Raw genomic sequence first — 11,977 nt, forward strand, 5'->3', positions numbered from 1 at the left:
ATGGATAATGTACAAAAAGATATATTATAATTAATATTGAGTTATTCCATTCATTTATTTGGAATATTATTTTACATACACTTAAAAAATACAAGAGAGAAAAAGAAATATTTATATACGAATCAGATGTATAGTTTATTATAAAGAAAAATTTGTTGCTTAATTTTATATATCTTAGCAAAAAAAAAACTTTCTCATAATAAATTTGAGTCAGTACAGTATTTAATAAAACTTTGTTCTCTTCCTAATCACAAGGAATTCTCTCGTCTTACAGAAAGTAGATTTACTATCTACACTGCTTGCTCAGGTACAAGAAACTATAACCATCCTTACTCGTGTAAAATATACAAATTATATAATACAAAATTGTACAAATTAATTTAATAATATGCAAAAATTAGTGAAAAATTTATTTTTATATTTTTTATTTTTTTATTATTGACAAATTTTTATTCTATCTGGCAGTTTCGAGATGTATTTCATATATTATTTTTGTGCGAAAAGCAAATTTTCCTAGGAAGAATTATTGAATTTAAAGAAAAAAATATATGTAGATCGACGTTTTTTTTAGAATGGACAATAATATCTAAAATAGAAAACTTTTTTATGAAAGAAAAATTATTCGTATGGCAATTATTCTCTACATTTTTTATAGAGTAGAGAAACGTAAAATCCACTGCTTTCGAAAGCATATTTCTTTTCCTATGCACAAAAATCCATTCTCGACATATATCTATTTTTTTTAAACGTTTATACATTTTTTATACGTTTTTCTCGCAACTTATCATTTATTATTAATCATCAGATTAGAAGAAGTATTTAAAATATTTATACGCTCTTTGCATTTCTTCTTATTGTGCAGGATGATTTGGACTTCTCGTCGTCTTGAGTTTCGCCCCTTACGGTGAACGTAACGAAATATTTTTTGGTACGATCCAACTTCTCAGTCGGAAGAGCGATCACCTGTTTTTCCTCTCCATGCGTCACTTCCACCTAAAGGAAAAGGAGAAAAAGAAATAACGAATATAACAACTTATAGAAACTTGGTAAGTTTGATTGACAACTTGCTTGTGCTTTAATTACAAATTAATTACTAAAATTTATATCGAGCAATATATACGTTTTATTTTTTCGTTTCTATTTTCTCATATGATATGTAGCTACTGATTTACTAGAGATACTTAGCTAGAGATTTTTGTAAGTTTGATGCGTATTTTATTAATTTTATTTATACCGTCATGTGCCCTCTGCCGCGACTCTCGATCTTCGGAAGATGTTCCGCTCGATCTGGGGCGTCTCCACCTACTGCAATTATAATCTACATTCACCCTACAGAAACTGACTCTTTGCGGGCTGTACATACATATAGACAGCTAACAAGTCTTAAAAATTAAAGTAATTAAATTTTTTTTAGCAACGTAGTTATGCAGGAAAAAGATACATATAAAAATAACATAGTATCTAAATAATTATAAATTAAAATACACATCACAAAATATGTCACATGTGCAAAAGCAATTACGTGTTTGAAATATATAATTAAATTTACTTACGATACGTGTACACTGGAATAGAGGTGTAAGCGCTGGTCGCGTGATGGCAACGATGAGTCTTTTGCGTGCATTGCTTAGCTTCGGTGCAAAAATCCGGCGTGGTCGGTCTTCCCTGCAATCTTCTCAGTTGTTCGTACAGGAATGCTTCGAATTGTCTGATAATAATGAATTAAATCATACGAATTAGAATTATTAATTTAATTATAAGATATTCAACGATCTGTATAAACTTATTTGATCCAACAGTAACCTGAATGTTAATGGCTGATCGTATTTCGCGACGCCAAGAGTGGGTCCAGACATGCCCGATCTATTGAAAGCTTCCACCTGAAAGAAATCACTTTCTGCAAAAATCTCATGAGATAATAATCATAATTCCGACGATATTCATATAGCAACATTAACTTTTCTTATTCGGAATAGAGTGATTACATTACATAATATATTTTAAATATTAATTAACAATAAATGCATCTGACCTGCCTCTTCACCAGAACATGCTCGTTCGCTCTACCATGACGAATCTGCAATCTCTTCAGTTCCATCAGTTGGAAAAAGATCTTCCTTTCGAGATAATAACGACGTAGGCTAATTTGCACGTCCCTGGTGATGGTCTCCATATTGAGGGCTTGCTGTTTCGCCGTATTCGGACAGCATCTTGCGTTTCGTCTCCGTGGAATTCTCGACACTCTCGGGCTCGGCTCTATCCCGCTATCTCTACCTCCGCTGTCGCGACGTTGTTTCCGCCAGAATCGTTCTCGATGGACCTTCTGATCGGAATTCTCGATTGTAACTAAACGGCTGCTAGTGGTCGATTGCACCTGATAATTAATCATAAGTAGAATCAACAATTTTTTCCAGAAAACAAGTTTAGAAGTAATTAATTTGATTAATTTAACAATATATACTATGACTAATAGGAATTAATAGATATACATTCTTTTTTTAGAGACTACCTGAGGCAAAGAGTCAATCCTGGCAGTTCTAGATACGCCTAAAGTCGTGCTAGGAGTCTCTTCCTCGCTCGTACTTGGCAAAACTCGCATAACACCAATTTCGTTGTCTTCTTCGGTGTCGCGCTCGGTATCGCGCTCCAGGGTATCCTCTCCGAGAGCTTGTCTGATTTCCCGTTCAACAGCCTCGTCCTCGTCCCATTCTGGACTATCTATCACCGCGACTATCGCACGCTGGTCCGGCAAACACTCTTCCGAACTTTCAAATAGATGTTTCTTCGTTAATGTACTCGAGGAAGATCTTCCTGTCCTCGCGTTCCTTCCCGTGGACGGTCTCGAGCGTCTCGTTTTTACCGGTTTCAAGGACTTTGCAGAACTCGAGGCACTATCGTCGATGTAACGAGAATCTTTGCCCCCTGAAATCTTGGTCCGTTAGACAAACCTTTGTTTGTTGGAAACAAATGTGCGTGAAATCAAAAGTAAAATTTACAAACAAGTAATTTATATTTCGAAAAAATTATATCCTTTACAATAAAAATATTTTTATTTAACTAGACAATACCTATTAAAGCTTTCTATTTGAAGAAGAGAGTAATACTCTCTCTTTGAATGAATCAGAAGTTTAAGTTGTGAAACTCGATATGTTTTAAATATTTAAGTTTCTAGGAACATCTTGCATATTTCAAAATAGTATATATTTAACTTACTTATTTCAATCTCTGGTCGTTCTCTATTGTCTGATCCCTTAACATTCTCCGATTTCTTAGGCGTCCTTCCTGGAGAAAGACTTTTCTCTACATTTATCGATTCCATTGATGATATGCCCGTAGATTTTTCATCGTACTTCAAATCTTCATTCTCTTTCGATTCAGTCGATTCAGAACTCTTTTTAGCGACTGTTTTCTCGGATACCTGTTTTGTCTCGCCTTCTTGCTCATCAATTAAATCTGGGATTTTATCTTTCGAACCACTCGCAGTTTCGCGTATCTCTGATTGTTTCGAAGTCTTTGATTTTTCATCATCCAATGAAGTCTTTTTCGCGGCAGTTTCCTCCTCCTTCTCTCGTTTCGAATCTTCGGAAATGGATTTTTCGCTCGAATCTATAGTATGCTTCACTGCGGTAATAGATTCTTGAGGAAGGTCCTTTTGAACAGATTTTTTAGCGATTTTCTCTTCATTTTTAAGACTGTCTCTCTTTTCACTGTTGAAATCTTCAGTAGCACTAGGTTCGAGACTCAAACAGGATGATTTATCGGGTATTTTATCCTCGCTCGCTTTTTGCTTTTCGGTATCGTCACTCGGTGTTACGACCTCGGATGTATCTAACTTGCCTGAAAGATTACTATAGCCAGTGTCAGGCAAACATAGATTTATATTAAATACATTCACAAATTCTGTACCTTTTTCGCAATATCCGATCTTCATTTAGTGTAACTTACCTTGCGTCTTATCACTCGTTTCCTTGGCTCTCCCGTCCTTATCTTGGATCTCTTCAGTAATTTGTTCTTGCGTCGCTTCCTGCACTCTTTCTTCAGAGGCGTTCAGAGCATCTCTGGAAGTTTCCTTTGTCACCTCTGTCTCTATCGTTTTCTTCTTCAAAACGTCATCATAACTAATCTCTTTCGCTGTTTCTAACGTTGATTTCGGAGTGTCGGGCATTTGATCCTTGTGAACCATCGCCGTGACGATCACTCGTTCCACAGTTTCCTGACTGGTGCTATCCGTCACGTCTCTGCGATACCGAGATTCTATTATCCCCTCATCAACTTCGTCCTCTTCGAGTGTTCCTGAGATACGCGCCGATTCTCTTATCGCCGTGCTTTTCTCTTCCTTAACGGGCGATTCGTCTCGATCCACTGTATTTTCATCGGATATTCTTGATTTGGACCTGGACGTCTTCTTAGAACTACGCTTGTGCATTTTAGTCAGTTTTGTCTTCTTTGTGCATTCTTTAGGAGTCTTCGATCTTCTTCCGGACACCACCTTTTCGCATTTTTTTTCCAGCGATTTCTTCACCACGATCACCTCTAAGCTGTCGTCGCTTACGCTTCGATCGTCGTCATTGTCCTTCTTCTTCGAGTTATCTTTCGCTGCCGTTTCGTTGGAGCTCTTACTCGTGTCCTTTCTTGCTTCCTGCTGCATTCTTGCGCGTTGCCGCTGTACGGTCGCCTCATTTTCATCGTCGTTGTGAGAATAGTCACAGCTATCAGATTCGGTCGACGAATCTGAATATTCGTGTTTGTGAGTACTCATCGGTACTCTTCTGCTTCGTTTTTTCCTCAGATTGCGCTCGTTGTTGCCATTATCATCGTATCTATCGATTTAATTATAAATTATGTAAACTCGGTACTTTATTGCAATGCAATGCGATTTTAATTAATACGAGGAGGTTTAAAAAGCTACTTTTTTTCTTCTCTCTTTCTCTCTTTATTTATCTTTTTACATTTAATTATCTGAAAAATAAATCTCTATCAATTATGTCATTTTAAAGAAATATTAATTTCACAGATTTTAAATATTGAAAGTTTTCAATCTTTAATAACTTGTAAATGAAAGAAAAGAGTTTATTATGTTGTTCATTATTATGAACGCTCCTCGTATTGTTTTGCATTGCATTGATATGATATTATTCGTATATTGTTTTTACCGTGACGATTCGCTTCGAGATCTCCTCTCATCTTTCTTCGAGGACATCTTCGATAGTCGCACTTCCTCTTCGCTGAAACTTCGACTATCCCGACGAGCCAGCTTCTTCGAATTACTCTTCCGCCGCGTTCTCCTTTCTATCCATCGTTCCTCGTAGTAGAGCTCGGGATGTCTGTGCCCTCGATCCTTTCTAGGACTACTGTCGCTCGCGGAGCTACTTTCATTATTTTTCATTCGAAACTTTGCTGTGAAAACTAAAGTCGTTTCAGTGACTTACTTTGCTATGAAAAGCAATATATTACTATATATTATAAAGACGCAATATATATTAAAATATATTAATATATTTTACTATCGTAAACATATTATTTTTATAAAGAAAATATGTCATCAATCCTTGAGTATCTTTTAAATAATGAAATTTTAATGTTTACGTTATAATTGATAAATTTAATATAATAAATTTTGCAGCAATTTAAATTTTAAAAATTGCTTCTCAGCCAGATTTATCAAATATCTATACATTGTACCTAATCTGACCTTTGCCCGGTGCGGTTTTATGCGTCCTCAACTGCTGCGCCGTACTACCACCGTGCATCTGGATCAATTTCGCGCAATCTCGGTGTCCTCTGTAAAGAGCCGCGTCCAGCGGGGTCATCGAGTTGCCCTTGCTGGTCCGGAGAACGGCGTTGATTCTCGCACCGTGATCCAAAAGGACCTTGCACGCGTCCAAGTAGCCGTGCAAGGCCGCGACGTGGAGAGGCGTCTTGCCATCATGAGTAGCGACGTCCAACGTGCTCGGTCTCCTCTTCGCCAACCACTTTATCAGTTCGATTCTACCGGATGCGACGGCCTCGTGTCCGATCCCCGTACCTCGTACGGTTCTGGCGTGAAGCGAACCGCCGTGCTGACTCAGAATCTTCAAGGTTTCCAACTGGCCCTTAGCCGCGGCGCAAAGCGCCGGCCTGAAAAAAAATGTTAAATTCTTTTTGTAACTGATACTCTTTTTAATAGACTTGAAATATATAGCAAATCGATCAAACATATATTGCTAGACAATAGTGTGACGTCGATTATAGAACGTCATTTAGAGGAGAATGTATATCATTAGAAGAAGATTATCCGTAACTTTCCGCAATCTTACGTTCTACCCTTTCGATCCTGACGATTGGCGTCTGCTCCAAGTTTAAGAATGAGTGCGGTGGCATCAGCGTGACCCAAAGTGGCAGCATAGTGTAACGCGGAGCAGCCGTTATCGTCTACATGATCGGGATGAGATCCGCACAAGTTGACCAAGGCTTCCACGCATCTCGCGTGGCCCCGGGAAGCCGCGCAATGAAGGGCTGTCAGTCCGTCTTTGTCCGAGGTACCCGCGGCCGCCGACCCTCCAGCTCTGAATCATAGAAGGATCAATAAACTATGCTATTTTATTATATCGTTCAGGATCGAAGATGCAAAATAGTATAATTTTCGCAGAGAGAGTTAATTAATTAATTTCGAATTTTTTTTCAGACTCAAAGATCTGTGATGGACTGATCCATGTCGGAAAACTGAAACTAATTACGACCAGCCGTCTACCTTGCCAGAGCTAAAATGGCCTCCACGCTACCCGCGCTCGCCGCCCACAAGATTGGCTGTCGTCCATCCTCATCCTTCGCATTTACATCCGCGCCGAATTCTAGGAGCGTTTGCAGAACCTTCAAGCCGACCTTCTTGGGAACCGCGAGCTCGGCTGTTGCGGCCGCACCGCAACATTGGGCGGCATAATGAAGCGGAGAACCACCGCGCAAATCGGGTGTGGAAGGTCGCGCACCAGCTGCCAAAACTAATCGAGCGCACTCCGCTTCTCCGCAGACTGAAAAGTATTTTTACATCTCCGATTATTATTATTATTATTAATTTTAGATATTTTGAAGACTTTACGAAAGGAGAGATGATATAATACAATGTTAGGACTCGTCAAGGATTCTCTTAGTTTCTTGATATCAATTTTTTTTTCGTATCCCGAGCCAAATTAAAATTGTCTAAAAGTGTATAAATTCCATTAGCTTAGGAATGAGCGAATTGTTTCGAACCTGGTCTCTTACGCAAACACGATGCAAATATTTAGGACACGGTGTTCTCTTTTAGAAGGTCAAATTGTCCGCGGTCGTATATTAAACTCCCTTAAGACTTGGGTGACGGGTGAAATGCAGAGCGCATATCATTCCCTCCGATCTTCGGGGAGATGATGGCGTGTAGTGGTCAAGTAAGGTCAGTAGGTCGTTCCGGATGACGTCACTTCGGTCTGCTAACGATCACGCGAAAGGACGTATTATCGCGATCATTTCAGCGCGAGTTGTTAGTTTTATTCTCAAATTACTTGTATTTACTGTGTAATCAAAAAGTTATAAATACACGTAAAAGTGTTTCTTCATTTAAAAACTTGGACGGATCTAAAATAGCGGATCTATATATAATGATCAAAAATTCAAAAGAATTGTGAATCATTTTCAGGATCTTATAGCAAATCTTTATCAAGGGATCGAAATTTGATACAATGAGATAAAAAATTCTATAAAAAATAAGATCAAAATTCCGACACAAATTCTCAACGGTATAATACGGCGATAAATATAAGTCATCCGCTATCTTGAAGAACATATATTCGCTACAATGTAAAGTACCGATCTGATGCGGGTTGATTATGATAATTCTTTCTGACATATTTGCCTAGTCTAGATACATTAGATATGAGAGTAAGAAGTACCGGTGGCCCAATGAAGAACGCTATGTCCTTCGTTATCCTTTGCGTTGACATCGGCGCCGTTCGCCAAGAGAATCGCGACCAGCTGGGTGTCACCGGCGATGACCGCCAGGTGAAGTGGCGTGTGACCTTCGGCGTCCGGGGCGTTCACCAATTCCGGTGCCGCCGCGGCGACCGCACCTCCGGTTCCCGCGTCCATGCAATAATGAAGAGCGTTTCTCAACGTGCGATCTCTGTAAGCGATCGTTTCCTCCTGTTCCTTCAGTAATCTCAACACCCTCGCTCTGTCGCTCTGTTGACAGGCGTGCATCAAAGGCGTAGCGCCGATGTGTAGAACTCTGAAACAGCGAGTGTTTCTCTCTTAACTGCGAACAACAAAGAAAGTAGAGTTCAGTAGAGAATCAAAAGCCCCTTGATTGTATGAACCAACAACTCGGATCACCCGGTATTACTCATCAGCATTTAAATTTCGCGTGAAACGTCAAATAGATTGACTCGCAGATAAAAATAGAGAGGCAAATTTAAGCGGAATCGATACCGAGCGGACAATTACTTGTAAGGTCTCTTCTTGCGATGATCCTGATGCGATCTGTCCTTACGATGATTCGAATGCGGTGTCAGCGGGGGCAAGGACACGTTGGCGACACGTTCCGCTCTCTTCTGAGGCTGAGGCTTCTCCTGCGGCTTCTGCGGGATCGGCGGTGTCTTAGTGTCCATGCCCGTCTCTGGCACCTACCCTCGACTACGCCGACCGATCGCGCGAAGGCATCCTCGGACCTCTCGACGGATCGAAGTCATCGCGTCGAGGAGGACGCCCAGTCCTTTTACCCGAGTAAAACAGTAGAAGCTTCAAAGAAATTCATGTAAATATTTTATCGCGAACTTATAGGATGATACTCGAAACTTTGAATATTATATAGGTGCTAATAAGGGTATACATATAATATATGATATAATTAAGATATATGTAAAGATACAAAATGATTAACAGTTTGATATTATCTAAGTATTTCAAGCAACACGAAATAGATCTATCATTAAAATGAAAATATCGATTTAAATGTATTTGCGCGCGGAAGACAGGTCGCCGTGAAATTATGTAGTTAGATCCGTATCCTAAAGTGTGTAGCCCTATATTAAAGTACGACCCAAATTTTCGATTCTAAATCAAAGCTGACCACGTGGTGGATTGACCAGGTCACTCGCTACCATAGAAACCAATGGTCACAACACGCGGCTACCTCTATAAAGAACCATATAATGACTGATACCACACGGCAAGGTCGCCACGTGTCGAATTCTAATCTTCACTTGGCGTGAATCCTCCCGCCGAGCCGTCAAGAAACTGATTACTTAAAATACTAGGCTATTTAACTTTGGTATATGCATAGCGTGGATCTTATAGTCTCGGCGACGTAAATGGAGTGAAAGTTTTATCATTCTTTTTTCCTGAAATCTCTGATTCATTTAACTTCCCTTGTTCGTATCGCATGCATAGGTATTTTATCAAAATTAAAAATGTGCGTATATATTGTCCCTCTTAAATCAAAATTAATGTTCATTAAAATTCAATAACATACAAATATTTTTTAGACTTATATTACATAAAAAGAAAGTGTATACTAAGCTTAAAATTTTAATGTAGGTATCGTAATTTTTGAAAATTAATTGTGCGATATTTTTTGTATAAATGAAAGATCAATTCAGAAAATCGAAACTCTATTTCTAAACAATTTGCGATATGAAGAATGTACGATTATTTTATTTAAATTGCTGTTTCTTCGGATCATGATATTATTGTTACTTATTAACACAAGAGAGAGCATTCCATATATTTATTTTAAATTAAAAATAATTTCTTAATTAATCAAATTAAGAGAACTTAGAGAAATAATTAGTGTTAAGCTAATCACGTGTGAAATTGCAAATATATCTGCTTATATTTATATGTTAGTAGTCTTTAAGTAGATATAACTGATTGAAATTATTACATAAAAAAATGTATTGAAAAATTTATTGAATTTTTGAGAAACTTGAATTGCAAATAAGCTTCTAAAATTTTTTTTAAATTTTAAGAACGAATTATCGCGCGATTAAACTTCAAATTAAATTTTTATTGAAATCCACTCGTCAAATTAGCTAAAGAATGTAATTTCGTCAGTTATTATCTTAATTTTTAGTCTTTAATTACTAGGATAGCATAATTGTTTAACTCTTGGTATTGGAGAAAAATCGATTCCAGATCGGTCCGAACCTTGAGAAGAAACGTTAGAGATTCTCGCGCAGTTTGTGTATAATCTCGCGATACATACGTGCAAGGAATTCACACCGTACAATGCGGCGATGACTGGAAATCGTTATTTCGTTGATTCACCATGCCGCACATCGATCGTTATTGCTCCGTTAATAATTCGCCGAGACCTTCGTACTTCGTGATGTTGCGTCGTTAATATTTAAAGGTAACATCTCTCCGCGTTACATGCACTACGTCTCAAACGCATAACGTGTGTGCGAGTGTTGTTTGCGAGATCCGAGAATTGGTAACCGATCGAAAAACGATGCATAAATTATGTACATATTTGTCGACAAAAGTTACAAAATTATACCATCCTCTCTCATTCTTGATCCACAAGAAAGGTTTCTTATGTGCCTGATATATATAATATATCAAATACAAATCAGCTAATCAAATGTAATTGATATATAATTCATTATTTTCTTTTCTAATTTTTATCGATAAATATAGATAATTAAATTTATATTATATAATACTTTATTATAATATAGAATATTAAAAATACTTCGATTTCTACAAAAGAATAGAAAATAAATGATATATTTCTATATATATTGTTCCCCTACTACAAGTACTCTATTTTCAGAAACTTATCGATGTTCAAACTTATTAACAAATTAAAAATCTGTATAAATTAAACAGAAAAATAAATTAAAGATTAAAAATAATAAAATAAATTAATATAATTATTGATGAAAAAATAACATCAATTTTAGAATATTATATCTCAAATAGAGAATAGAGTAACATAATTATAATATAAAAGTTATGTTATTTTTAATCTTTTGTATAAAGAGAAAATTATCAATATTTTTTAAAAATATTTTAAGAGAGAAAAGATTTTCTAAATCTCTACATTTCTTCTAATTCTCTATAATCTTAAAGAGATAGAAAAATTATAAAGAAGAAATCTCTTATGCAAGATAAAAAAAGAAATAATATTAATAATATAAATATTATAGAGAAAATGCGTTAACTTTTATGATATCAATCAAACAATACACAAGAATTTAATCGATTGTCGTTCCAGTTATGATATTCAATGTGCATATTTAATTGGTGTTCTTACCTTCACGATACAAAATTATGTGGAACCAGATTGTTGTGGAATCGAATTGTTTGCTTATCATTACGAATGGCGCGAGATTTCAAAAAGTCAAAGCTCAGTCAAACGTCAAATGTTATTCCGACCACGAGGTCGACTCATTATGGCAAAAGTGAAACGCACCTTTAGAGAGTGGAAAGCGCACTGAATGCTCTCTCTGCATTAGCACGAGTAAGGAGTAAGTCAACGTAAGGGTTGCTAGGCTACCACCGCGTCTCAGTAACGTATCAATAAAAACAGATCTATATTATATGGAGTGCGAGAAGATATATTTGTCAGGTTTTGTTTTCCAATTAAAGAAATAGAAAAGCTCAGAGTACTTTAAAATGGAATTTGAGAAATTTATTTTGAGGCAAATCTATTAAAGTTATTAAGATAATTAATAAAAATTACAATCAATTCTTTTTTTCTACTTTAAATTCTGTTTTACTTTAAAATAAAAAAAAAATAGAAAAAATATATTAAAGCAAATGATGATTATTTCGATTAATAAAAATTATTTCAAGATTGCATATAATCTTTTTTTGTATAATTATACTTGATAAATAATATATATAAATTCTACACTATCTGAAAATTATGTATCTGACGGCAATAAATATATGGGGGTATAGCTCAGTGGTAGAGCATTCGACTGCAGATCGAGAGGTCCCCGGTTCAAACCCGGGTGCCCCCTCG

At 36.7% G+C, this 11,977-nt stretch overlaps 1 protein-coding gene and 1 non-coding gene across 5 annotated transcripts; one reads left to right on the top strand and one right to left on the bottom strand.

Annotated features, from left to right (window-relative positions):
• Positions 1–86: 86 nt before the first annotated feature.
• LOC145942194 (uncharacterized) lies at positions 87–11,429 on the bottom strand. 4 transcript variants are annotated; one of them, XM_083048672.1, is made up of 15 exons: positions 11,264–11,429; positions 8,452–8,745; positions 7,902–8,236; positions 6,731–7,007; positions 6,297–6,545; positions 5,693–6,117; positions 5,154–5,406; positions 3,946–4,820; positions 3,214–3,837; positions 2,510–2,922; positions 2,033–2,374; positions 1,804–1,880; positions 1,554–1,708; positions 1,235–1,305; positions 87–993 (listed from the first exon to the last, which is right to left on the bottom strand). In XM_083048672.1, exons 2-15 carry the CDS (start codon positions 8,613–8,615, stop codon positions 829–831), a joined length of 4,425 nt encoding a protein of 1,474 aa, XP_082904798.1. In that variant the 5' UTR covers positions 8,616–8,745; positions 11,264–11,429; the 3' UTR covers positions 87–828. The 4 variants fall into 4 exon arrangements, with proteins under 4 accessions (XP_082904798.1, XP_082904800.1, XP_082904799.1 ...); XM_083048673.1 differs by having other exon boundaries at positions 853–993; positions 1,235–1,318; XM_083048674.1 differs by lacking the exon at positions 11,264–11,429 and having other exon boundaries at positions 7,902–8,263; positions 8,452–8,580.
• A 474-nt stretch (positions 11,430–11,903) lies between these two features.
• Positions 11,904–11,975, top strand: Trnac-gca (transfer RNA cysteine (anticodon GCA)). The gene has a single exon. It is a non-coding gene; the product is annotated as a tRNA-Cys (tRNA).
• Positions 11,976–11,977: the final 2 nt, after the last annotated feature.

The sequence above is a fragment of the Prenolepis imparis genome, unplaced genomic scaffold (assembly GCF_030444845.1).
Source record: "Prenolepis imparis isolate NDT839.2.m4 unplaced genomic scaffold, iyPreImpa1.0 SCAF_10, whole genome shotgun sequence".
Classification (NCBI taxonomy): Eukaryota; Metazoa; Arthropoda; class Insecta; order Hymenoptera; family Formicidae; genus Prenolepis; species Prenolepis imparis.